Consider the following 24,845-nt stretch of genomic DNA (forward strand, 5'->3'; position numbering starts at 1 on the left):
TGAACCCTCTCTCTGTTTGGCCTTTCTTGGGTGAAACCTTTATTTTACTACTGCATGTCTTCTCATCCTATGTTATAAAACATTTTGTGTTTCTTATTTTCCACATCACTGTTTTTAGGGTCTCTGAAGAAGGAGTTCTACAGACACCCCCGTGACTCCTGCCTTTTTACCTCCTCCTTCTCTCCTCCAGCATTTCTTCCCTCGTGTCTCTTTTCCTCTAGACTTCTCCATCCTTCTTTCTTGGACCCTCCATCAGTATCTCGAGTTTGCTTTCTATCTGCCTTTTTTCTGAAATTTCTTTTTTCAATTCTTTTTTCCAAATCTAATTTAGAGGTGCACAGGCAGACATAGGGTATGAAAGGAAAAGGAATATTAGACGATTGGGGAAAGAAAGAGGCAGAAGAAAAGAGGGGAAAACAGAGGAAAATAGCAATATAAGACAGGCATAGAAAGAAAAGACGTGCAGGACAACTGATAGAAAGAGGGAGAAAGGAGTATTAGAACTAGAGCTGGATTAAGCAGGATGGAAAAAACTGAAAAAAAAAAAAGAAAATGTAATGTGGCTTGCTGTGTAGACTGTGAAGAACCAGTGATTACCCTCTGGGACCAACCTGATGTGTACTGTTGGAAATATATCCTTCATCACTCTCTGGTGTGCTTTGAATTCAAATTCGAATTCTGTGCCCAGAATTTGAGGAATAGACCAGCACAGAGCCCTTTTCCATATCTATGGTTTCTTCTTCAGTTAACTCATTTAGAATAAGTTAATCATGAGCATGTAATAATCTTTTTTTTTTAATTTTTTTTATTTTTTTTATTTTTTAAAAACATATGTTTTTATCCCCAGGGGTACAGGTCTGTGATCACCAGGTTTACACACTTCACAGCACTCACCAAAGCACATACCCTCCCCAGTGTCCATAATCCCACACCCTTCTCCCAAACCCCCTCCCCCCAGCAACCCTCAGTCTGTTTTGTGAGATTAAGAGCATGTAATAATCTTTAAGGAAGGCACTAGAGCTCATGCTATATCACATGTGTAAGAATCCTCCAGAAATGGGAGGGTATTTTGCATTTTATTTATTTTATTTTATTTTTTATAAACATATATTTTTATCCCCAGGGGTATAGGTCTGTGAATCGCCAGGTTTACACACTTCACAGCACTCACCAAAGCACATATCCTCCCCAAGGTCCATAACACCACCCACCTTCTCCAAACTATTTTGCATTTTAGATACGATTTTTTTTTCTAGGTCAGTTTTAAGTTAGAATTTTTGGTGTTTGTTCAAAATACAAGTTTGACTTTCCTGATCTTTATATTACCTGTATGTCAATTTCCTACAGCTTTTGGCCAAGAGAAATCAATGTGATACAATGCAGAGAAGGAGTGTAACTACTTACTTGCGTCACTGTTTTCTTCAATGCTGGCTGTGTACACATTCTGTGTAAAAACTGGAGGGTTATCATTTATGTCCATAACCTTGACCCTAAGCTCAAGAGGTCTTTCTAAATCTTCACCCCGTGAATTCAGAGCCCGGCAATAGATCTGTGGAGAGTTCGGGGGGAAAAAAACCGTTTTTTCCATCAAAGGAAATTAAGTAACATGTTTAAAAAAATATTTCAGGAAATATGCAAAGAAACAGTTTACTTTGTGAATTCAGACTGTATTATAGTTTGTTAATTTAAACATTTTTTCAAATTTTTTAATTTAACTGTATTTTTTTTTATCAATTGTTCATTTCTTTTTTTTTTTTTAAAGATTTTATTTATTTGACAGACAAAGATCACAAGTAGGCAGAGAGGCAGGCAGAGAGAGAGGGAGAGGAGAAAGCAAGCTCCCCGCTGAGCAGAGAGCCCGATGTGGGGCTCGATCCCAGGACTCTGAGATCATGACCTGAGCCGAAGGCAGAGTCTTTAAGCCACTGAGCCACCCAGGTGCCCCCAATTGTTCATTTCTAAACATAGAGCTCACTTAGCATCTATACAAATGATTTTTATTCTTTTTTATTAACATGTACTGTATTATTAGCCCCAGGGGTACAGGTCTGTACACTTCACAGCACTCACCATAGTACATACCTTCCCCAATGTCCATAACCCCACTACCCTCTCCCTCCCTTCTCCCCCACACCCCCAACAACCCTCAGTTTGTTTTGTGAGATTAAGAGTCTCTTATGGTTTGTCTCCCTCCCGATCCCATCTTCTTTCATTTATTCCTTTCTTACCCCTCAAACCCCCCACGTTGCCTCTCAACTTCCTTATATCAAGGAGATCATATGATTGTCTTTCTCTGATTGACTTATTTCGCTAAGCGTAATACCCTCTAGTTCCATCCACGTGGTCCCAAAAATAAGGTATGCTTCACAAATTTGCATGTCATCCTTGTGCAAGGGCCATGCAAATCTACTCCATATCATTCCAATTTTAGTATATGTGCTGCCAAAGGGAGCACTTAAACATTGTTAAGACATTTGATGGCATACCAATACAACACCAGACAGACACTCTGGAACTACAAACATACATTTTCACACTTTTTTTTAATCTCTTCAATCCATTTATTTGGTTTCAGCTTTACTGTATTTTAAAAGGGGAAGAAAAATAAAATGCATAAATTAAACACACTGCTGTGACTTACCAAAAAAAGTGGAGTTATCTCTCTGTCCACCACCGACGTGATGTTAATTTCCCCAGTCCGCGGATTAATGGTGAACACTCCGTAAGGTGGTCGATCAATTCCTACCCCAGAGATGCGGTATGTAATCTTTTGGTTCGCTTCACAGTCTGATCGAATCTATAAAGAAAATGGCCAGGTCTGTGATCTTATTGAAAGCCGATCATGAACTGTAGAGTATAATAGAATAAGAAAAGGATAGCTTTGTAGGCAGATGGGTTGTGGGTTGAAACTGGGCACCATGATTTACATGTGACCTTGGAAAGTTCACTTCACTTTGCCAAGTATCAGCATATAATGGGATAATCCCACCTTCTGTTTGTTGTGGGAATTGTATGAGGTAACATATATACACCCCACGCCATTAGGCATTAGGCACATATATGTTTGATGCTAGATGTGTTATTATTAACAATACCTTGTTCAGTTCTCTGATTTCTCTACATGTAAAGAGTTTGACAGAAGAAATACCATCTTTAGTATTTGTTAAAAGATTGTGTCATACTGATATGACCTTGACTAGGCTTTCGTTGGAGATTTAATCAAAATTATAAATAAGAAAACCAGAAGAGAAACACAGTGTTTAGAAATAATTTTTTGAAATGAAACCTACCATATCATTCATTCACCTGCCAAATAGATTTTATGGCAAATATTCTGCCAAGTAGGTTTAGTTTTAATAGTTTTACATCTATCGCTCATAAATTTAAACAAAGATAGCTTAAATTTAGAAATCTCACCTATATATTAAAGATGAGAACATTCAGTAAAATACTAAGATTTGTGCCCCAAATATCCACAACTAAATAAAGACAACTGGAGATACAACTTGGATTAGCTCCACTCTAATCCAGAGATCCAGATACAAATAATTTGTATAGATGAAAATCCAGGAAATCCTCCAAATGCAATAAAGAGAAAAGAATATGCCATGCAGTGAGAGTGAGTGAGGTAACATAAAACTGTAACTGTGAGTTGAAAGGAAACAATAATTATTTAAAGCTTTCCAAAAATTTTCCCAACTCTGAAAACTTCCCAGAGAGAATATATAATCTCTTCTTGAGCTGAGGTTATATTTGTCACATCACTGCTGATGCTTGCTACATTTATGAAAAACTTTATGTATACATTTAAACAATGTATAACCCTAAAGCTTTCTGGTTGATCGCTCTACTGATTTCACTAGTGGGGCACGGCCAAGATGCCCAGAAAGAACTAGTGATATTGTTAATGTGGATCCCGTGTTTTTTTTAAGATTTAATTTATTTATTTGACAGAGAGAGAGAGAGAGAGATCACAAGTAGGCAGAGAGGCAGGCAGAGGGGGAGGGGGAAGCAGGTTCTCCATTGAGCAGAGAGCCCAACATGGAGTTCGATCCCAGGACCTTGAGATCATGACCTGAGCCGAAGGCAGAGGCTTAACCCACTGAGCCTCCCAGGCACCCCTGTGGATCCCATTCTTCATGCATCAATTTACTATACTTTCTTCCCTTAACTCTCCTTCCTTTTTAATTACTGTTATTTAGAATACTTTTAAAGTCTCTCCAAATTTCTGGGCATAAGAATCTAGTGGGAAGTTCTGACACTTTCTTGGAGAGAATTAATTAATACTATAAACCTTCGATTTAGGGAGGGATAGTCAGAAGATTACTACTACATGCATTCATTTCCTATAACAGGTGCATAAGACAGATAAGCAGAACACAAACGAACTGATAAAGCCCAGTTGTGCTGGAGATCCAGGCCTCTCCCAGGATTACTCGAAGACTTTCTGCTCTGTATCAGCTCCCCAAAGGTGATCTTCGAAACAGTGGCTCAGCAACATGAGCAGATGACTAGAAGTCGCTCAGCTTCCTAAATCACGATGGAGTAGTGAAGGCTGCAAATCTCTGAAACGTCTGAGGGCTTTCCTGCCCTGCGGAATCATTTGTTATCAGCACGGCTGATCCTGGTTATTTCATCACTTACTCTGGCAATCGGATTCCTCTTGGAGTTGTCCTCTCCTTCTCGACAGGCAGCCGCAAACTTGATCCACTCCCGCTTTTGTCTTCTGACCGTCTGCCATTTTGTAGTGCCATTTTCAATGTCTAATTCTTTCACCTTATGCAAAAATGGTTCACATTTTGTACCGTGTTAGTACAGTTTCATTTAGGAAAGACATTTATTCAACATTATAAGGTATACCCAGAAGAAGCAGTTGTATTGAATTTGAGGAACAAAGAAGGTGTTTACTAATTCATGACTCGAGATAGGTACAGCCCGGTCACCTGCCTACCTGCTTCTTTTGGAATCATCTCACTTGTAACTATAAGATTCTAGTGAAACAAATTTCATGAGCTAAGTGTGGTGCTCACAATGTCTTATATTGGATAATATGTTATGATTTGTCTTTTCTCAATCGGTCCTCAGCATGTGGAGGCCTTGCTTATCTCACCCTTCATTGAACTCTGACCAGGCTTTCTGGTCTCCAGAGTATAAAAGACTACTAGTGTTCCACTGAGTACATCCTATGCAGAAGCAAAGTTGTGCTGGTGAGTCTGTTCACCTAAAAGAGGGAAGGGATTTTTCTTTTCTGTTGGTAAGGACACCACTCTGGCTAAGCACCCAGATATAGTATTGTAGGATTAGAAGAATATTTTAACTGACTCGGTGGTACTTGTAATAATGCCATGGACAACTTCATGTTTTCTCAGTGTTGTCCATTTGAATCTCTGCTTGCTCTATGTTTCTTCCTTTGTAGTCTTATGGTGCTTTTGTTGGAGGATGTCTAAGAATTTTTTTTTTTAAGATTATTTATTTATTTATTTGACAGAGTGAGATCACAAGTAGGCAAAGAAGCAGGCAGAGAAAGAGGGGGAAACAGGCTCCCTACCAAGCAGAGATCCCGATGCAGGGCTTGATCCCAGGACCCTGAGATCATGACCTGAGCCGAAGGCAGAGGTTTAACCCACTGAGCCACCCAGGCGCCCAGGATGTCTAAGAATTTTATAGTATTCAAGAGTTTAGAAGTGTTACAACATGCACAAGCATTTGTATACATGTATAAATGTATGCATATATTTATATATATAAATATATATATATATATAAAATTTTAAGTAACTCCTAATGTACTTATTTGAGACACAGATGATTGTAGGTTTGTTTAAGCTACAGCTTCACTTAATTAGTACTTTGTAGGAAGGAAATGTTCCCTGTGAATGGAGCTTATCCTTTCAGGAACCAAAGCATGTACATTTTCCTCCCATTTTGATACGACTTCCTGAAATGTACTACATATTCCCTATTTTGTCAACAAAGATTAGGGAAGTAATTTTGTTTTCTTCAATGGTTTGAAGCTATCATAATGAAAGTTTAACTACTGTAATAAAATAAAGCCCTCCCAGAGATGGAGGATGGTAGCTTTATTTCCTGAACCCCACTCTGACTGGCATCAGATTCTTTGTCATGATTACAAGTTTTTTTTTACTTTTATATCTTTCCCTCATTGATTGATCATCAGTTGTCTTTCTTGATGCCATAACTGTCTGAAATTCCTCTTCCCATCCTGACATATTACTGTGCTTCTATTGTTATGCTTTAAGCTGGGAAACGTATGGATAAACTATTAATACAGTTTGAAAAGTAGGAGTTACTATGACATTGAGCTGTCACAAACTATGCCTGAAAACATGGGTATTTAGGAGTACGTGTTTGACTACTGCTATTTCAGTTTGGCAGAGGTTCTTTCTCTTACCTTTTCTCTAGATGATTAGGATTTCAAATATTCTGATATTTGATATATGATGTATTACAAAAATCCATTTTTCTTTAAATTTTAGATGAGAAAATAGTTTTATTATACATTACCTCAACGATAAATTCGCTGTTTACTTCCAGCACCACCTGTTAAAGAAGGTAAAACATTAGCAAAAATTTGCATAATTAAAGAAACAGTGTCATAAAATCATTAGCAATGTTCTTTTAGGAATTTATTTCTTAAATATATATTTTGTTCATAATGTGGAATAAACATGGCTAAAACAAAATAAATAATAGACTTTTTTGCCCTCCAAAGGTAGCAAGGCAGGTTAGGATACTTCCTTCAACAGAGGCATCTATGGGCTCAGTGGAAGGTATAACAGACAACTCAAGTGACCACAGTGAATTTTGGAAAGGCCTTGTAGGACAGTAGAGATTAAAATGGTTCTGCAGGATGAAGCTGCTTCGATAAGAGGAACTGATGAAAAAGAAAGTTCAGCCAGAGTAAAACATGAGCATAAGTGTAAAAGATGTTCCAGAAATGATAACTAATAGTATTAGCTGGAAGGTAGAGGAAGTATTAGGAGACATGGGAAACAAGGTTTGGAATGTATTAAGCGACATGGGAAACAAGCTTTAAGGAGACATGGGAAACAAGCTTTAAAAGGTTTGGAATGTGGGTTAGGAGACAAATGATGAAGTGTTTTATATTCCAGATTAAGGAGTTTGGACTTTATTGGATAAGAGACTAGGTGTGCCCAGAGTCCTGTGTGTAAAACATGGCATTGACAACAAAAGATAGATTTTAAAGTGAAAGTACTTGAAGCCAAGACACTTAGGAATTAGCAGTTGCTTAGGTAGGACATAGAACACCAATTGCTCTAACTGTGCTAAGTGACACTGGAAAGAGGAGAGGACAGAGACATTCCCAAAGGACTGATAGGTCTTATGGACCATGGGGTGCCAGGGGAGGAAGGGTCAGATCGGTCTGGTGGTGGTGTAACCTTGGCTTTCAGGGAAAACTGGGGTCCTAGTCATAGAAACAGAAAACCCAGCATGAGAGTGTCACTGCAGTGAGAAGATGACTGATGTTTGCTTTATTCATTTTTAATGTGATTCTAAAATTTGGGATAGATATCAACGCTGAAGAAATAGAATTTATCCAAATGTGTTGCTATTTAAAGTTAAAGACTATGAGGATATTACACGAAATAGTTTAAAGTAAGTGAAGTAGTCAGGGAAGGGAATCTTATGGGAGATGCTTATATTTGTGCAGTGTACAGAAGGACGAAGTCTAAAAGCAGAGGGCTCTGAGAGACTAAGGGAATAGAGAAATCAAGGGGCCAGAGTTGTGGGTGCCCAGCACATTCTGTCAGTGTCAGAATGCTAAGAAATGGCACTGATTGTGGTGGTTGTGGTGGGTTGGTGAGGACGCTGACTTCAGAAAAGAGATTGGATAAGTAGGTGGAAAAGTAGCAAGAAAGGAAGCAGAGTAAGTGGAGTACAGTGATAAGGAGTTAGACAAAGAGAATATTTAATGATCTGTGTGCATAGCAAGGTCAAGGTGAATAGGAACTGAGAAGGTCATGGGTTCTTAAAGCAAGCAGTCATTGCTAACTTTTGCTATTGGCCTAAGCCAAATTATAGGAGTCAAGGGATGAGTTATTGAAAAAATGGAAATAGCAATCACAGATTACATTTTTCAAGTTAGGAGATAAAAGAAATGTGGGAGGTAAGATACAGTTTGAGGAGTTAATTAGATCGACATTTTTTAAATTTTTTTTTTTATGTTGGGAAATTATTACCAAATATACAATTTAAAGGTAGAGGAAAGGGGGTTTGTGGAGAAAAAGTGATAAGAGGAAAAGGAGAAAGGGAGAGACAGGAGGAAGACATCAAGGAACAGTTACAATTGTGATTAGAATAGGAATGGGTGGACCAAAAGTTTGAGTAAAAAAGAATGGGTAATAAGGTTGACTATTTCTTCTTTGAAACAGAAGAGTAAAGAGAGAAAATAATTTTGAGGTATAAGTGGAAGAATATATATTTTTAAAAGATCTTATTTATTTATTTGACAGAGATCACAAGTAGACAGAGAGAGAGGCAGAGAGAGAGAGAGGGAAGCAGGCTCCCCGCTGAGCAGAGAGCCGGACGCGGGACTCGATCCCAGGACGCTGAGATCATGACCCGAGATAAGTGGAAGAATATTAGACCACCTTTTTGTGGAGTTGGAGTGAGCAAGAATGGGGAGGCATGAGGGAAAGTTAAGGGAAGCCAACTAATGCTTTAAATTGGAGCCGTGGACCCACTAGCATTCTTGAGTTAGGGAACACTTAAGCACAGAAAGTGTGCTAATAGTCCAACTATTAGAAGAGTTTGAAGACTAATTGAGATGAGGAAGCGAGAACCCATCTGTTTGGTGTCTTTTCTAATAGAACCTGGCAGCCTGGGAGCAGGAAGAGAAGGGATGTGAGGGCTGTCCTTTAGTTGGGGATTGTTACCAAGCAGACTGGAGATTCAGAGAGGTGATAAGGTACTACTGTGAACTCCAGTGAGTCAGGGAGCAGAGTGAAATCAGGAAGAGACTAGAGAAAGACTGAGAAAGGGGAAGAGGATACAGAGCAGATCTGCAGGTGTGAGGGGCATGTAAGAGGGAGTGGGGATCTGGCGCGGATTTGGAATGGCACCTGAGTCCAGAAGGGGAAAAATACAGATTAGAAATTTGGCAGTGGGGCATAGTGTTTCCTTTTAATTCACTTTCTCCCTCTCATGTAATTTTACTAGACATTAGCAAAATATCTAGACCTGGGAAAAAAATCATATAGTATTTCTTTTTTAAGAGTTTTTTTTTTTTTTTGGTCGAGGGGCGGGGAACAAACAGGGCAGACAGAGGGAGAAAGAAACTCCCTGCTGAACAAGGAAACTGATATGGGACTTGATCCCAGGACCTTGGGATCATGACCTGAGCTGAAGGCAGACACTTAACTGACTGAGCCACCTAGGGGTCCCAAAGTTCAATATTTAATAGAAGATTGTTTTATTTGATTGCAAAGGATGTTTTATTTCATCATACATAATGCCTGTTGGGGCTTAGGTTTTTTTTTTTGTTGTTGTTGTTGTTGTTGGAAAATTAGATGATTTTGGAAGGTATAAGGAAAAGTAAAAATCACACTAAATCCTACTACTTTTGGAGATTATCACTGTTAATATTTGGAGAAATTTTTCAAACTTTTTTCCTTTTCCTTTCCAAAGCATATACATACACAAACTGTAATCTTTTTTTTAACCAAAAAGGAGTTATAATACGCCATTTGGTAATTTGATTTTGAACTCAATAATTACTGTGGTAAAGTTCCCTATCAGTGAATACATAGGGACATCATACATTGTAAAAGTTGTCTTATGTATCACTCTAACAGGTGTCTTCCATCCATGGCTTTGGGATATTGGGATAAAAGAGAACTGACTAGCTAGTGCTAAGACTAAACTCTGACATGAGACTGCCAGGCACTGTCTGACAGTGGGAGGTTAACTTAACTGAAAGCACTGCCTTGATGGAAGCCAGAAGGTTGGTGAGCTCGGTACATGAGCCCACAGTTAAGAGGTTCTTGTTCCTCATCTTTAGCTTCCTACTAATCTCTATTTTCTCCCTCTCCTGCACTCTCTTCTCTCTTTCTCACACATGAAATACCCCTCTAATTATTTCATTTCTTTTATCAGGATTTGGTAGATTTTTCTCATATACTCCTTGTACATATTTTGTTAGATTTATACCTAAAATTTTAATTTTGGGATATTTAAATGATACTGTGTTTTAAATTTCAAATTCCACTTGTTTATTGCTGGTATATTGAAAAGCATTTGGCTTTTGTATATTTATCTTGTATCCTGCAACTTTGTTGTGATTGCTTATTACTTCCAGGAGTTGTTTTGTCAATTCTGGCTGATTTTCTACATAAACAATCGTGTCATTGCATTTGTGTTGGCTTTTAAAGGAAGGTTGGTAAAGCTTTCTTACTTACGTTGGAGCTTTTTATTTTTAGCTAATGAATTGCACCTCCATCGAAAACTATTGTACAAACATATTTATTGTGGAGTATAATGTATAGATTTTATATATGTTCTTTAGGAGTACCAAATCTTTTCTCATTGAGGTTCTCTCCTAACTAGTTACCCCAATTCTCTTAATATTGAAAAAATTACCAATACAAAGTCCTTATTTAAATCGGATTTTCTATCTATCTATCCATCTATCTATCTTAGGGGGCTACATCACGGATCTTTTGCAAGGGCCAGATAAAAAATGATACAATAGCCAAGGCAGTCTTTTTAAAGCACACATTGGAGTAAGTCACCCCCTTGCTTAAAGCTCTCAAGGTATCTTCCCAGAGCCCTTAGAATGGAATTTAGACTGCCTTCATAGCAAAGAGGCTCTATCTGATTTGGCTTTGCCTATCTCTCAACTCTAACCCTTATCTCTGTCCCTTCTCTGTTCCTCCAGGACCAAGTGCTCCCTTGTCTCAGATTACTGAGTCACTGCCAGGAAGGCTCAAATTTCTCATTTTCAAAGCACTGGCTCAGTCCCCTTCTCAGTGAGACATCTCTGACTCCCCAATCTCCAAGCTCTATCAGCATCCATGACTAATGGTTATCAAATCCATCAGTTACATCTTCCTCTGTAGGAGTCTTCCTAGCATTTTTCAGTGTCTGATGTTATTCTGAAAAGGTTTCTATTTACTTCTCTATTATCTGTACCTGTCTATTACTATACATGTTCCAAGAAGGTTGGGACTTTGGGGATCATTTTTTTTTTTTAAGATTTTTTACTTTTTATTTGACAGAGAGAAACATAGCGAGAGAGGGAACACAAGCAGGGGGAGTGGGATAGGGAGAGGCAGGCTTCCTGCCTAGCAGAGAGCCCAATGCGGGGCTCGATTCCAGGAACCTGGGATCATGACCTGAGCTGAAGGCAGACGCTTAACGACTAAGCCACCCCAGGTACCTTGGGGATCATGTTCTTACTCTCTCCCCTATCAGAATGCCCAGTGTCTAGGCATGCAGTAAACATTTGTTGTAAAAATGAATGGACAATCATTATAAAAATGATAAAGGTATTAAGCCTTGCAAAAATTGATTGTGGCATGATTAGAAGATGTAGAAGATATAAAGGAAAAAAATATACACAGGTACATAGATGTATGAAATAATCCACATAATTCTTTGAAAGAAATTGTTTTACAGTGGCTATTGATATCCTTTTCTTTTGGTTCATGATATGCATGTGATCACTCACTATACCTGCTCTTGATTAAGCATTGAACTTGGAGCAGCCTTAGAACCAGTGAGCTGCCTTCCACGTCCACTCAGACACACTTCTGCCTTGTGGAGAATTTTCTTTCTCTAAATTTAAATGATTTCTTAGACTTCCCATACCTTAAATGATAATTTCTGAGCTTTCTTTCCAACTTTTTATCTTTTCTTTAAAGCATTAATCTAATTATAAGTCTGATAAATGCATATGAGAAAATAAATATTTGATTAGCAGCATCTGAAGGAATGACTAAAATTGTATATCATGCATTTGTACCATAGGACTTTTAGTGTCAATATGATTAAATTATGGTTTTGTACCAATGGATAGATGATAGATTAGAAAACCAGCTGGGTAGCAGTGAATCCAACACCACTCCTTGAAAATACATTGTCATTGTAATAAAATAGCTAGAGGAGACTGCTTTCTACAGGCCTATGTGATGACCCTATGGGATGGTTAAAGTATTCCTAGACTTGATATTTGTCACAAAACTGTTTTAAAAAAATGAAATTATAAACTTGGTTTGAAATCTAGAACTTGGCTTTGTTAATAATCTGTATTTACTTTGTAAATAGTTGGGTGAGATATAGACCTTTCAGAAAAAGTGGGGATTTAAAAAAGGAAGACAAAATAATATTTGTAACTTAGTATGGTTCTTCCCCTGCCTCCTATCCAACTGCTTGGTCTTCATAAAATTAGTTCTACTACATGTACAGACTTAGATGAACATTTAATATCAATGATTATGGAGATTTACTGTGCTTTAAGTTGTGCAGTTAGGGGAAGTATACATGGAAATGTATGTTGTAAATGAAAGTCTGATTCTGATAGAAAGTAGGAAAAAATAGGTATTCTATTTTTGCTGAGTGACTATTTGGAATTTATTGCTAATAATGAATCTGCCAGAGGCATTTAGTATTTAAAAATACTTTAAGAAATAGAATACAGGTGTAAAATTTAAGAGAAGGACATTTTACTTGTATCCTCTTTATATTTCCAAAATAAATCTTTGGATTTCATTTTCTTATAAGTGATCCTGCAGATAATTTTAAACACTAACATTGCCACTAAGAGAAACATTTTTTATAGTATTTTGCATTATTGAGAGTGTTTAATAATATTTCATCGATCATTAAAAATGATTTTTTAAATGACCTATATGCTGACAATTCTACTAGGTCCTCTTTTTAAAAAAAAAAAAATTATTTATTTGGCACAGAGAGAGAGATCACAAATAGGCAAAGAGGCAGACAGAGAGAGAGGGGGAAGCAGGCTTCCCGTCGAGCAGAGATCCTGACGTGGGGCTCGATCCCAGGACCCTGAGATCATGACCTGAGCTGAAGGCAGAGGCTTAACCCACCAAGCCACCCAGGTGCCCCAAGGGTCCTCTTTTAATATTGTTGAAAATAAATAATTGAAAATCATATGACTTCCAAGAGGATACTTTATGAGTTTTAGAGTCAATTCTTTCTCAATACTTACATAGATACTTTGAATTATCCCTTGGTTCAGTGCCCCAGATACTTTTATAATCCATTGCAGTGTAACATAATAATATTTTCCATGTGTGAGAGTGTTATTTTCTTTCAAAGGGAGATTTGGGACAGAACTAGCTTGATTCTTCAAGTTCAGGTGCATGCTTATAAGATTGACTTAAGGAAAGAATATATATGTATGGGAACTGAAGATCTAGTAAACAATTCATTTAAAACTATCTGTATACTTGTACTCTCTGAAGTGACCATGTATGTTGGGGATATCAGTATCCCAAAAAAGATTATTGGTATAGCAACAATTAAGCTGGCATCGAGTTTCTTAAGTCTGTGTCTAAGTCAAATAATTTACATCTCAAAGTGGATATGTAGCCCTAAATTATAATTTAGTTTCATAAAAAGCAATGTGGTTTGGACACATCGGATGCAGAAGAATTGAGCCTGAGTCTTAACGTTGTTTACCAGCTGTGTGATCTTACATAAATCTCCAACCTCTCTCTGATTCAGGTTCTGATCTAAAAAGAATAAAAAGTGTGAAAGAGGTAGGCACAGTAACTGCTCTGGGTATTTATAAAGAGAAAGAAGAGGGAAAGAAATTTTCCTTCTGTGCTTTAGAGGGTATGTTCACAGTACACCTTATCATATAAAAGTACAATAGCCATTCATTTTTAAAGACTTGAAATTAGCCACATCAACCCAATTAGTCCTCAGTTTAAAGGGATAAAGGCAATTTGTTCTTGTCATCTCTACAGAAGCCAGCTCAATTGAAGAGTATCAATGATCTATGGTTGCCCTATGAATCTGCAAGTAGAAGTGTAAATGTCCCTGAATTGGTTTGTTTTGTTTTGTTTTTTGTTTTATTTTGTTTTAGTCCAGGGAAGTTGCAGTGTTACATCCTAGGGTTCTTATCTAGGAGAACTTATATTGTGATGATGGGGTAGTGCACTTCTGGTATTTCTGTTTTCTACTGAGCTGGCGCTATAGATGAGGGACCTAATAGTCACACTTTCCAAATCCTGTCCCTTTATGGGCAGGTGTTACTGAACAAACTGTGGATTTTATTCTCTAGCCCTACAAAATCATGAACTCTTCCAGGAGGCCACTCACTTCCCAGGAAATACCTGCGAATAGGTGTTTTGGAAGAAGCATGATATGACATCACCTTTCTAAATTGCATGTAGCAGCCTAACTACATGAACCTCAATTAAGCTATGCAGAATAGTTATGGGTTCCTGGATAATTGTAGAAATTCCTTGCCTATAAAAGTCACCTTTTTGGAGGCTATGTAGGCCACACATCATGCTATGGTGTGGTTTGGCCTGAGAGCATGGCGAAAAGACATCACACAGAATGGAGAGGGTTGAACCAGTTGTCATAATGGTGGAGTACACGAGAAAGGGAGTTAGAGGCACATGGTAGTTGAGGGAACAGAAATGACCTAGAGGGAGGTTTGGTGTCCTGGGTGTGCTATGCTCTCTGTGGCATAGTTTGATGAGAGGGTTTCCCATCTTCCTTGTTCCTTTCCTTTCATTTTTCCTTTCCTTTGGAAGGATGTCCTTCTTTTTTTCCTTCCCATCATACCTTTTCCTATGGTATGTACTTAACATAAATTGTATTAGCTGAAAAAACATGAATAGGACTTTTTCTGGCAATATAGAAGTTCCTCAGAAGCTAAAACTATGTGCTTGTGCTACTTACTTTCCAAGATATGATGAAGACCAAGATGGCGTATCTGCCCAGAAAGGGCTTCCACATCCAAAGAAGGAGGAAAGCAGAGAAGTGTAAAATGATATTGGCATATTATAGACACTAATAAAGAAGCATGGATAGGATAGAGCATGGGCCCAGTGAAGGGAAGGAGTCAATGCTGGAACAGTGGATAAAGTTTTGGACATGTAGTATTGGGTTCAAATTATAACTGTACCACTTATGGTACATTTATGAATCATTTATGCCCTGAAAGTTTATTTATTTGTAAAACAAAATGCTTCTCTTTATCCTTGAGGACTTCTGTTATGTGTGTGAAATGACTCTGTTCACTGTAAAGTGCTTTGTTCATGTAAGACAGTAAAATGGGAATTCAGTGGCAGACCAAATCCCCAAGATCCAACTCCAGGGTTGTCTCAGATTTAAACCTTGGAGCTCACTAGCCACATTAAAGTGGTCTATTAGCATATAGGTAGGAAATTTGGTGAAGTGACTTGGTGAGAAAGTTATATTAGAAATGAAACCCACTCATTATTTAAAAAATTTTCATTGGGAAAGGGGTAATGTCCTTTGTGGGGGAGTTCTAGTATGTAATGATGTATCCATTCTAGGGAGAATAAAATGATAGATAATGTTCTGTAGCCAATTTTGGTATATTGCTGAAGTTTTTCTGGGCCCATTTTTCTTTGTCTGTACTTTCTCCTAGGGAGAATATGATGATTTTATACAAGATATTGGAATCTAAGTCATTTTGTGTGCTTACTGCAATATTAGACTACACATTACTCTTTTACACACCGAGTGAAGTAGCTACTGAACAAGTCTATTTTTCATTTTCATGTCTTCCTTTTTGATGTCAGTTTTTGAAGTCACTTGCACACGTAGGACTATCTTATTAATAAGCAGTTCTCTCCTGAATAATACTTGTAAAAATAATTGAGTAAAGCCATTGGTATCCTCATAGAGGTATGTTAGAGATGCCAAGTACAAGCCTAATTATACCACTTTTGTTTATAATTGAAGGTATATCGAGTAGTAACATTTTAGTTTGTAAGCCATGTAATTTTCCCTGTAGAAAGGAAAGGCAAATACTTCTCATGCAGGTAATATCTGAAGGTTTCACTGCAGTCACTCCTTCCACAAACCCTCTCATCAGAGGTGCTCCCTGTGCATGAAATATTCCAGTAGTGCTCCCACTTGGAAAAGGAAGAAAATGTCCCAGCAGCTCAAACAATAGTTTTATTACTTTGTAAGGAACTCCTGCCTGGATCCTTAGGGACTAATGCAGAGTCCGAAGACTGTGTACTCAGGACTGAGAAGTCCTCTTAAAAAGAGAAGTATCTTTGAAAAAGGGGAAACTGGGACACCTGGGTGGCTCAGTTGGTTGAGCAGCTGCCTTTGGCTCAGGTCATGATCCCGGCATCCTGGGATGGAGTCCCACATTGGGCTCCTTGCTCGGCAGGGAGCCTGCTTCTCCCTCTGCCTCTGCCTACCATTCTGTCTGCCTGTGCTCGCTCTCTCCCCCTCTCTCTCTCTGATAAATAAATAAAATCTTAAAAAAAAAAAGAGAAAGAAAAAGGGAAATATCACAGAATCTCAAGAGCCATGAAGTATTGTTAGTGCAGGATTTTTATCCTACAACTCCACAGGTAGATACTCTTGAGAAGACCATAGTAAAATTATGGGTCATGTTACAGTAATAATGCTAGATATCTCTTGGGATTTCACTTTTTTTTTTTTTTTTTTTTAGTCCAACATGAAGTCTACCAATCTCTATACCAAAAATATAAATTTTCCTACTTGGATTAAAATATATATTATAATTCCTTAACCATTTATATCGACAACAACAAAAATAATAGACGTGGGATTTGCTTCCATGTGACCTTTGGCATTTTGTGTTGAAAGAAGGAGGAAAGCTGGTAAGTGAGGAAAGATGTTGCAAAGTAACAGACAATATAAAAGAAACATGGAAAGGATACAGCACTGGCCCAATTGGGACATCAGTGTTTCTGTGACAAGCAGTAGTAAAACAGTAATTTAGTGTTATCTAAGGTATTCTGATTAGCACAACTAAAGAACAAAATCAGATAACATGTGTTTTTGTTGTGGTTGGTGGTGTTCCCATAAGTCCATACTCCGAGAGATTTGCCTAGAATGAAATAAAACACAAATTTCTGTTCTACATGGCAGAATCATCTTGTTTAATGTGAGAGCTAAATTGATTAGTGTCTCGGTTTGTTCTAAATACGTTTTAAACTCTGATGTCTGTTTTCAATTTAGAGTGAGATAACATTTATATGCTTTAACCACCTACCTTCTTTACTTTTCAGGAAGGATAGGACTTAGTTGAAATGTTTACATCTCATATGTAGCAGGAATGACCACCATATGTGCACAAACATTCCTATCTGATAAAAGGTACTTGGCCTTTTTTTTTTTTTAATGGTATCAACTGGATAAAATACAGGTCTCTCACAGCTAATGAAGCCCTGAAAGATTGGGTGCTTTGACCAAAGTTACCCAGCCCCTTTGAGGGGAAGCTGTGACTCACCCTTAAGGCTACTGAGTTTTGACGATACCTGACCACCCCTACCCATTTTAAGCAAAACATGATGAATGTCCTTAGGAGGAAGATGCTGAAAGGCTCACGTGGTAAAATGAGACACTCTATTGTAGCTTAGAATTTTGCGTACCATTTATAGATCATGTCAGTCAAAATCTTGTTTAAAGTACTCTTTGTGGTTGAGATATAGATGACACAAAGTACCCATCTCTGAGAAGCTGCCACACCCTCATTAGTGTAAGCTCCAATGATGCCCAGATGGCCTTTGATTTCGTTAATGAAGAAAGGGCAGAGTTCACGTTCAAGAAATGAAAGACAAGTAGGTGTGCCTATTTTCCACAAGACCCATAATATTATACTGATCTTTCCCTAACTTACTCCAATCTTGAGACATGCTACAAGTTTCTACTTCCTAATTACAAACGTTATTAGTTGAGGTTAAAAGATCTATTAGAAATCTATTAGAAAACACCTTAAATCCATCACAATTACCAAGAAATGTAAAACATAAATACTGTAGTATCCGTGGGAAGTAGGGAGAAATTAAACATCAAAAACATGAAAATCAGGGCGCCTGGGTGGCTCAGTGGGTTAAGCCGCTGCCTTCGGCTCAGGTCATGATCTCAGGTCCTGGGATCGAGTCCCACATCGGGCTCTCTGCTCTGCAGGGAGCCTGCTTCCTCCTCTCTCTCTGCCTGCCTCTCTGCCTACTTGTGATCTCTCTCTCTGTCAAATAAATAAATAAAATCTTTAAAAAAAAAAAAACATGAAAATCAGTAAGAATAATAGATCAGTACTACCAAAAAAAGATGCTGAGTATCTGAAATATAATACTCTTCCAAGATCAAGGAGAAGAAAAATTAACTCTTCAATTATTGTCATAAAACATGCCTGTGCAGAGAATAGAAGGCAGACTTTAGTGCTCAGAAGTAGACTTTAAATCCTGGGTGCATGCAATCAGTTTTCCTTACAAAAACAGATTTATCTGAGTTAAAAGCATGGAGATAACCCCCAGAAGTATAACAAGGGGTCTATACTGGTGATTCTCTCTTTTAAAAATAATTTTTTAGGGGGGCCTGGGTGGCTCAGTTGGTTAAGCGACTGCCTTCAGCTCAGGTCATGATCCTGGAGTTCTGGGATCGAGTCCCGCATCGGGCTCCCAGCTCCTTGGGGAGTCTGCTTCTCCCTCTGACCTTCTCCTCATTCATGCTCTCTCTCACTGTCTGTATCTTAAATAAATAAATAAAATATTTAAAAAAATAATTTTTTAAAAAAGTATTTTGTATATTGGAGAGAGAGCGAGAGAGAGAGAGGGAGAGAGAGAGAGAGTGTGTGTGTGAGCACGAGCTGGGGAAGCGGCAGACAGAGAGAGAGTGAGGAACAGACTCTGTGCTGAGCTGGAAGCCTCACGCGGGGCTCCGCCCCAGGACCCTGGGATCATGACTTGAGCTGACAGCAGATGCTTAACTAACTGAGCCACCCACGTGCCCCAATATGGAGAATTCTTAATTTCTATTAAAAATTGAGTCAGACTCTTTCCTTTTCCTTTAATAACATAAGTAAATGATGGTTATTTTAACAAGCAATTACACTTCTTTTTGGAGTTTTTCAGTCTACAAATGTTCTTCAAAAGTGGTCTTATTTAATAATCTCCCAAACTCAGAGAATGGAATGTTCTACCACTATTCCCTTCCAAGCCTGGGCTGTGTGCTCTTTTGGCAGTGTTACGCTCCTGCATTGCTTTTGAAGCTTGTGGAAACTGTGATGCCCAAACAAATGGCACCTGCTGGGCCAACTGCATGGCCATGTGTTCCCTTATCTCCCTAGCCTTGGCTGTGCTCTGCCTTTTAGAACTGACGTACAGATGAGTCCCATGTAACGTCAGTTGCCTGAGAATATGGTGGAAATCATTTTCCAAGCTAATATCTTAGTATCACTGTGGACATTCCTGGCAGACTGAGGTAAGGTAAAAAAATAGGGTATTTGCCTTTATTTGTTTTGAAAACAAAATATGCACGATTTCCTAATGATCCTCTCTTCTTATCGTTTCCTTTACTTTTTCTTAACTGTGTTGACTGAATTGTTCTGTCATTTGACCATCAATAGACTTAGGTCTAATGTAATCTAACTTAGTTTAATTTTTTTTTTCAAAGATTATTCACTTATGAGAGAGAGAGAGTGTTTGCATGAATTGGGGGAGGGACAAAGAAAGAGGGAGAGACTCTCAAGCAGACTCCTTGCTGAGTGCAGAACCCATCTCGGGGCTCGATTCCACTATCATGAGATGACATGAGCCAAAATCAAGTGTTGGATACTTAACTGACTAAGTCACCCAGGCCCCCTCAGTTGAGTTTTTAAAATAGATTTTTCTAGTTGAAAATTAGTGAATTGACCAGCCTGATCTTCATTCTATAGGGGCCTGGCATCAGAAGCTGTCTTATCTTATTCAAGGATAGGATACTTGCTATGCAGGATACCTGTCTGGAGAGCACTTCATGCCTTGAGCACCCAAGGGTTGGAGGAAACTAGTATAATATCCAAAAAGCCATGTTTATTTTAAAGAAATATATCACTTAAATGGTTCCTTCCTGGACTGCAGGAATACTTTAATAGTGCCAGAAAGGGTTTGTCCTAATGACTTGGTTTTCTTCATTTTCTTTAGCCATTTCTGATAGGAAAAAATTCTCATATGAGTTAAATATTTCATGGTTATTCACAATGTAATTTTGACATAGCTAACATTCCTTCATTTTTGAAACAAACCCGCAGGGAAATAACGGCTTAAAAGAAATGGGCTTGACCAACTTTACTTCCCTACATATATAGAATCCATTTGCACTGGGAATTTTGACAGCAACCTGTTTGGTTTAAGTATAAATAAAAGAGAATAAAAAAATAATTTTGTTTCTGACTATAAATTTTAGAATTGTTCTGGTATTTAATCTGAATTAGACTATGCCTGTGATGCCATTGAATTCTAATCCCCCTGCTTTTCTATGGCATTTGGTCCCTAAAGCATGAAGAGTCCTTTCAAGTCACCCCTGGCTAAACTCACAGAACTCTCTTTATAGGAACAGGTTTAGAAAGGAATAAATCCCATGCAGAAAGTCTGACAACTGACAGAAGAGTTAGGCCTTAAGTCTGCATTTCCTTTCCAGGCCTTTAAATTCTACTTACCATTAAAATGATCAAAAGGCAAATGTTTCTGAAAAGGAGCCAATCCATTCCTTCGAGTCTCTCTTGCACACGAACCCCAGTACAATTTGATGTTAGTCCTAATCCTCTGGGTTCTGAATTCGGCTCTGCAGCAAGATCTGTTTCAAGATGCTCTTTTAGGAGGGCATGGGTGATAACTCTGGTGCTCTCTGAGCAGAGGAATGAAGATGTTCTATAATGACTCTGTTTCCCCACCCCAAACTCTTGGGCTGGTCTGGAAGGCTGGCATTGTTTGAGTTCTGGGTAAGAACATAGACACACCTTGATTCTTATTGCAATGAAACCCTTTGTTGGACACCAAAGAAAAATCTTATAGAGTGAGGACAAGATTTACAGGGAAGATACCCAGTGAATAATAAATTACTCACAACATGAAAAATAATTAAAATGTTAGGGCCTATCATCATGCTGAATAAAATTAGTAGGCTTCTTCTTCTGCCAACATCGTAAAAGCAAAATTATATATACTGACAACACACACACACAGGTCCACTACAGAACCAACTTCAAGGACTGACACTTTGAGCAGAGGGCCTTGTGAAAAGGTATCAGGCCCAAAGGATGGTGTAGGGAGAGAGAGTAAGGAAACTCTCGTCTCTTAATTCAGGTGGTTCCTGCTTCCCTCCTTGAGAAATCCTATCAAACTGCATTTCTCAACTTTAAAGATGTTCTGAAAAAACAAGGTTAGGATCAAGAGACTCTGATTTCACTAGTATGTTTGTTCACACATTTTTGCACTTTCTTTCCTCAATATACAGTTGAACCTATTATATATGGTACTAATCGAATAAACTGTTTTAAGGTAACCACAAGACAGAGTTTGCTCATTCTTTGTGGTATTTCCACCGGTTTAAAAAAAAAAAAAGTACATAACATGGGTAAAGAACACATTTGAAACCCTCTTAATTATTAAGGAGAAGCTGAAATCAGGAACCTGAGAATTTAAAGGGTAAACAGAGCTGCAGCTAGATGTTCCTGAAAAATCACTTCCCTTTTTCCATTTCTCTTTTTATCCATTGCTAGTGTGGGTTTAGGATAGATATATTTTCCCCACGAAAAAATTGCAAGTTGGCAAGTATCATTAACGGATATTAAAAAAAAATGTGGTTGAATGTTCTCTCTAACTGCTAATATGTGTTGGTTGGAGAATTTGATAGTTCTTTACCTGCTAATACATGTCGGCTGGAGACTGATCTTTTCTTCACTACCTCACTGCTACAATTCTGGAATAAGAACTGATCTATCATTGGTTGGTGGAAAGTATTCTAAATAACATTTAATCTTTGAGAATATTAGCTGGCATTTTGGGGAGCATAGGAGAGAGCAATAGAGGGCAGACATAGTATCCTAAAATGAAGATAAATGAATTATATGTTGAAAATATTTTTAAGAAAGCAGGAAATTATATTTAAGCAATGGAAAAAGTGAATTATTACAAAAATGTGGTATTTGGATACATCCGTCCAAGCCAAATCTAATATTTGAAGATATCTACCTAATTCAAAAATATATAAATTGACCTGATTAAGCATGCGTATGGTATCAAGTTTTAAAGTACATCCAGAGATCCTCCAGATATTAATTTACTCTTCCATTGTGTGTGAGATAAACACTTAAACCAAGAGTTATGGAAAACTATGCTTAAGTAAACAAGCTTTTAAAAAAATTCTTTTACAACTGTTTTACATATAACTGAGCTTTCATCCTTTTTTTTCATAAAATTTTCAGAGGTTTGAAATGTGACAGTTGTCTCTACCTTGGAAAAACTTTATTTAATAGCAAGGTTAGAACAGCATTAAATACTTTTATTCTTCAAATATAACCTCTATCAGTAGTGCTAGTGAGTTTTGGGCTTTGGGGACACAGTGGCATTTTTCCTGTGTTTCTTAACATGTGAGAAATATAAAGGGCACTGTTGCTTGAAATGATTTCCAAGAGACAGGATGGTGTGAAGTGGTTCTGTCCAATCCAGCCCACCAAAGACCTTTTCGTTGACTATAACTGTGTTTTGGCTTTGTTTTTTTTTTTGTTTTGTTTTGTTTTGTTTTTTTCTTGTTTTTTTTTGGTTTTTGTTTTAATTTTCACACAAAGCATTCAAATTATTTTAGAGTAGAGAAGAAAGGATGATAAGAATATGGGCTATATCAATGAGTAGGGATAGTCCTTGGTGAACTGTGCATTGTTATCCCTGTGAACATACCAGAAACAGCTATGGAGATGGTTTGTGTCTTGTGGAAATTCAGCGTGCGTGCTGCTTCAGATTTGAATTATAGAGATATAAGAGGAGAATACAAAGGGTGTCAAATAAATGGAATTTTAGGCTTTAAAAAAGATAAGGTTGACATCTTCTTTCTTTGTGCCCCCCAGCTGACCATGGCCCATGTACATGAAATTTCTTTTGGTGTCTGTAACGAAAGGAAAATATGAAGGCATAGAAGAGAATGCACAGCTTCTGGGCCATCAAGCAGAAATGAATCTGGGAGACCCTTTTATTGAAATGGGACTAACTGCAGAACAGTGGAGAATGGGAAAAGCCAGTAAGGATTCTTAAACAGACTTATGGTTATAAACAATGGGTCAGTCAGAGCTTAAGAAGGAATTAAAAGTTCAGGGAGAAGTCAATGGCTGTTATGACGGTTTTATTTCCACCACTACTTCCAAATAGGCTCTGAGTCAACATATAATAGTGCATTACATTAATATGCATCGTAGGGCAAGTTGATTATTGTGTAGTCAGCTAAAGAAATTCATTTTTGTATTTTGATTAATATTGAATTAGAATAATTTGATTTAGTTAAGAGAATTAATGAAACAGATATAGATCTCTATGTGTTATTGTTTTTGACAAGGAGAAAAAATTATACTCTTCTCTGGCTATGTTTGATGGAGGTATTTGCAAGGGTTTCCAACCTTTGTATCGTGATTGGTTGATTTTTTCTGAAATATAAAATTTTCTGCTTATCTGACTTGCTATTTATTCATAGGGTGAGTTTCAAAAAAAGAAAAGAAAAGAAACAACAAGCAATAGACATAGGTACTAGTTCTTTTAGGTGATTCCTCCATATTTCCCCATTTGTAACTCCTGTTCTCAGTGATTCAGAATTTGAATCTGGAGATTATGATTAGACACAGATTTAAAAGATTTTGCAGTAACTGAGAAGTGGACACTTGATGCTCCATCACCTCATTTGTATTTACTCCTTGGGACAGTTGTGGAAGTGATTTCAAAGTAGAATCCTGAAAGAAGTTCAGTTAGTGGCTAGTTACTAACCGAGATCCTTTTCCAGGCAAAACGTAGGTCATGATTTTGAGCTTAGGTAGATAAAGAGCAGTTACTTTTGTTTCTGTTGTGGGGTACCAGACATCTTAAAAACAGTATGAAAATATTAATGCTTAAAAATACCCATGGGATGATCTAATGCAATCTTTCCTCTCTTCCTTCTCTCTGATCTATGTTATAGGTATAACACTGGGAGGCTGTACAGTGTAGTAATGCCAAAGTAGGGGAAGAATTCTACCTCCTGATGACAGTCCGTTTCTATAAATACCACCACTATTCAGTATTGACTGGATATATGAAAGCAAAATAAAAAAGAGTTGATGGCCAAATGCTATTATCTGTTACAAAAACTCTTTACATAGTTTAGAGTTTACCAAACTATTGAGTTAAATAGCTGGCACTGCAAGCAAATTCTAAAAGTCAGTTTGTCCTTTTATTAATCTTTGATATCAAAGCAGTAGCATCTCATTCACTTGTATGAAAGTATGCATAGAATTTCAGGGATGCTCTTGATATTTAAGTATTGTTCTGTGCTTTTGTAATGTTGTCTTGTACTGGGACATTTTTAAAATAGTGGGACATTTGGGATGCCTGGGTGGCTCAGTGGTTAAAATAGTGGGACATTCTCATTCCATACATCATGTCCATCCAAAAGAGTATTTTAACACTTATATTTTTTAAAAAGTAATACCATCAAAAACAGGTAATTGAATGCAGGTCAGTACAAATTATTTTTGAAAAAAAAAAAAAGAAATGTAATGCGTTTTGGCCAAATAACATGATGTTAAGGCAGCATTTGCCATCAAGTTATCAGGGTCAGGTTACTGGGGGATATTATTTAAGTATCCAAGA

General features: G+C 37.6%; 1 protein-coding gene and 1 non-coding gene across 2 annotated transcripts in view; both read right to left on the minus strand.

The window, feature by feature from the left end:
• DSG4 (desmoglein 4) overlaps positions 1 to 19,304 on the minus strand; it is a 41,972-nt gene extending 22,668 nt beyond the window's left edge. Inside the window, exons 1-6 of the mRNA XM_032309456.1 lie at positions 19,178 to 19,304; positions 13,687 to 13,739; positions 6,526 to 6,561; positions 4,645 to 4,776; positions 2,642 to 2,797; positions 1,405 to 1,549 (exon numbers count right to left, since the gene is read on the minus strand). Coding sequence (XP_032165347.1) covers positions 1,405 to 1,549; positions 2,642 to 2,797; positions 4,645 to 4,776; positions 6,526 to 6,561; positions 13,687 to 13,739; positions 19,178 to 19,304 — 649 coding nt within the window. The remainder of the gene's footprint in view (positions 1 to 1,404; positions 1,550 to 2,641; positions 2,798 to 4,644; positions 4,777 to 6,525; positions 6,562 to 13,686; positions 13,740 to 19,177) is intronic.
• On the minus strand, positions 2,349 to 2,455 carry LOC116572519. The gene has a single exon (XR_004278379.1). It is a non-coding gene; the product is annotated as a U6 spliceosomal RNA (small nuclear RNA).
• Positions 19,305 to 24,845: the final 5,541 nt, after the last annotated feature.

The sequence above is a fragment of the Mustela erminea genome, chromosome 13, assembly GCF_009829155.1.
Source record: "Mustela erminea isolate mMusErm1 chromosome 13, mMusErm1.Pri, whole genome shotgun sequence".
Classification (NCBI taxonomy): Eukaryota; Metazoa; Chordata; class Mammalia; order Carnivora; family Mustelidae; genus Mustela; species Mustela erminea.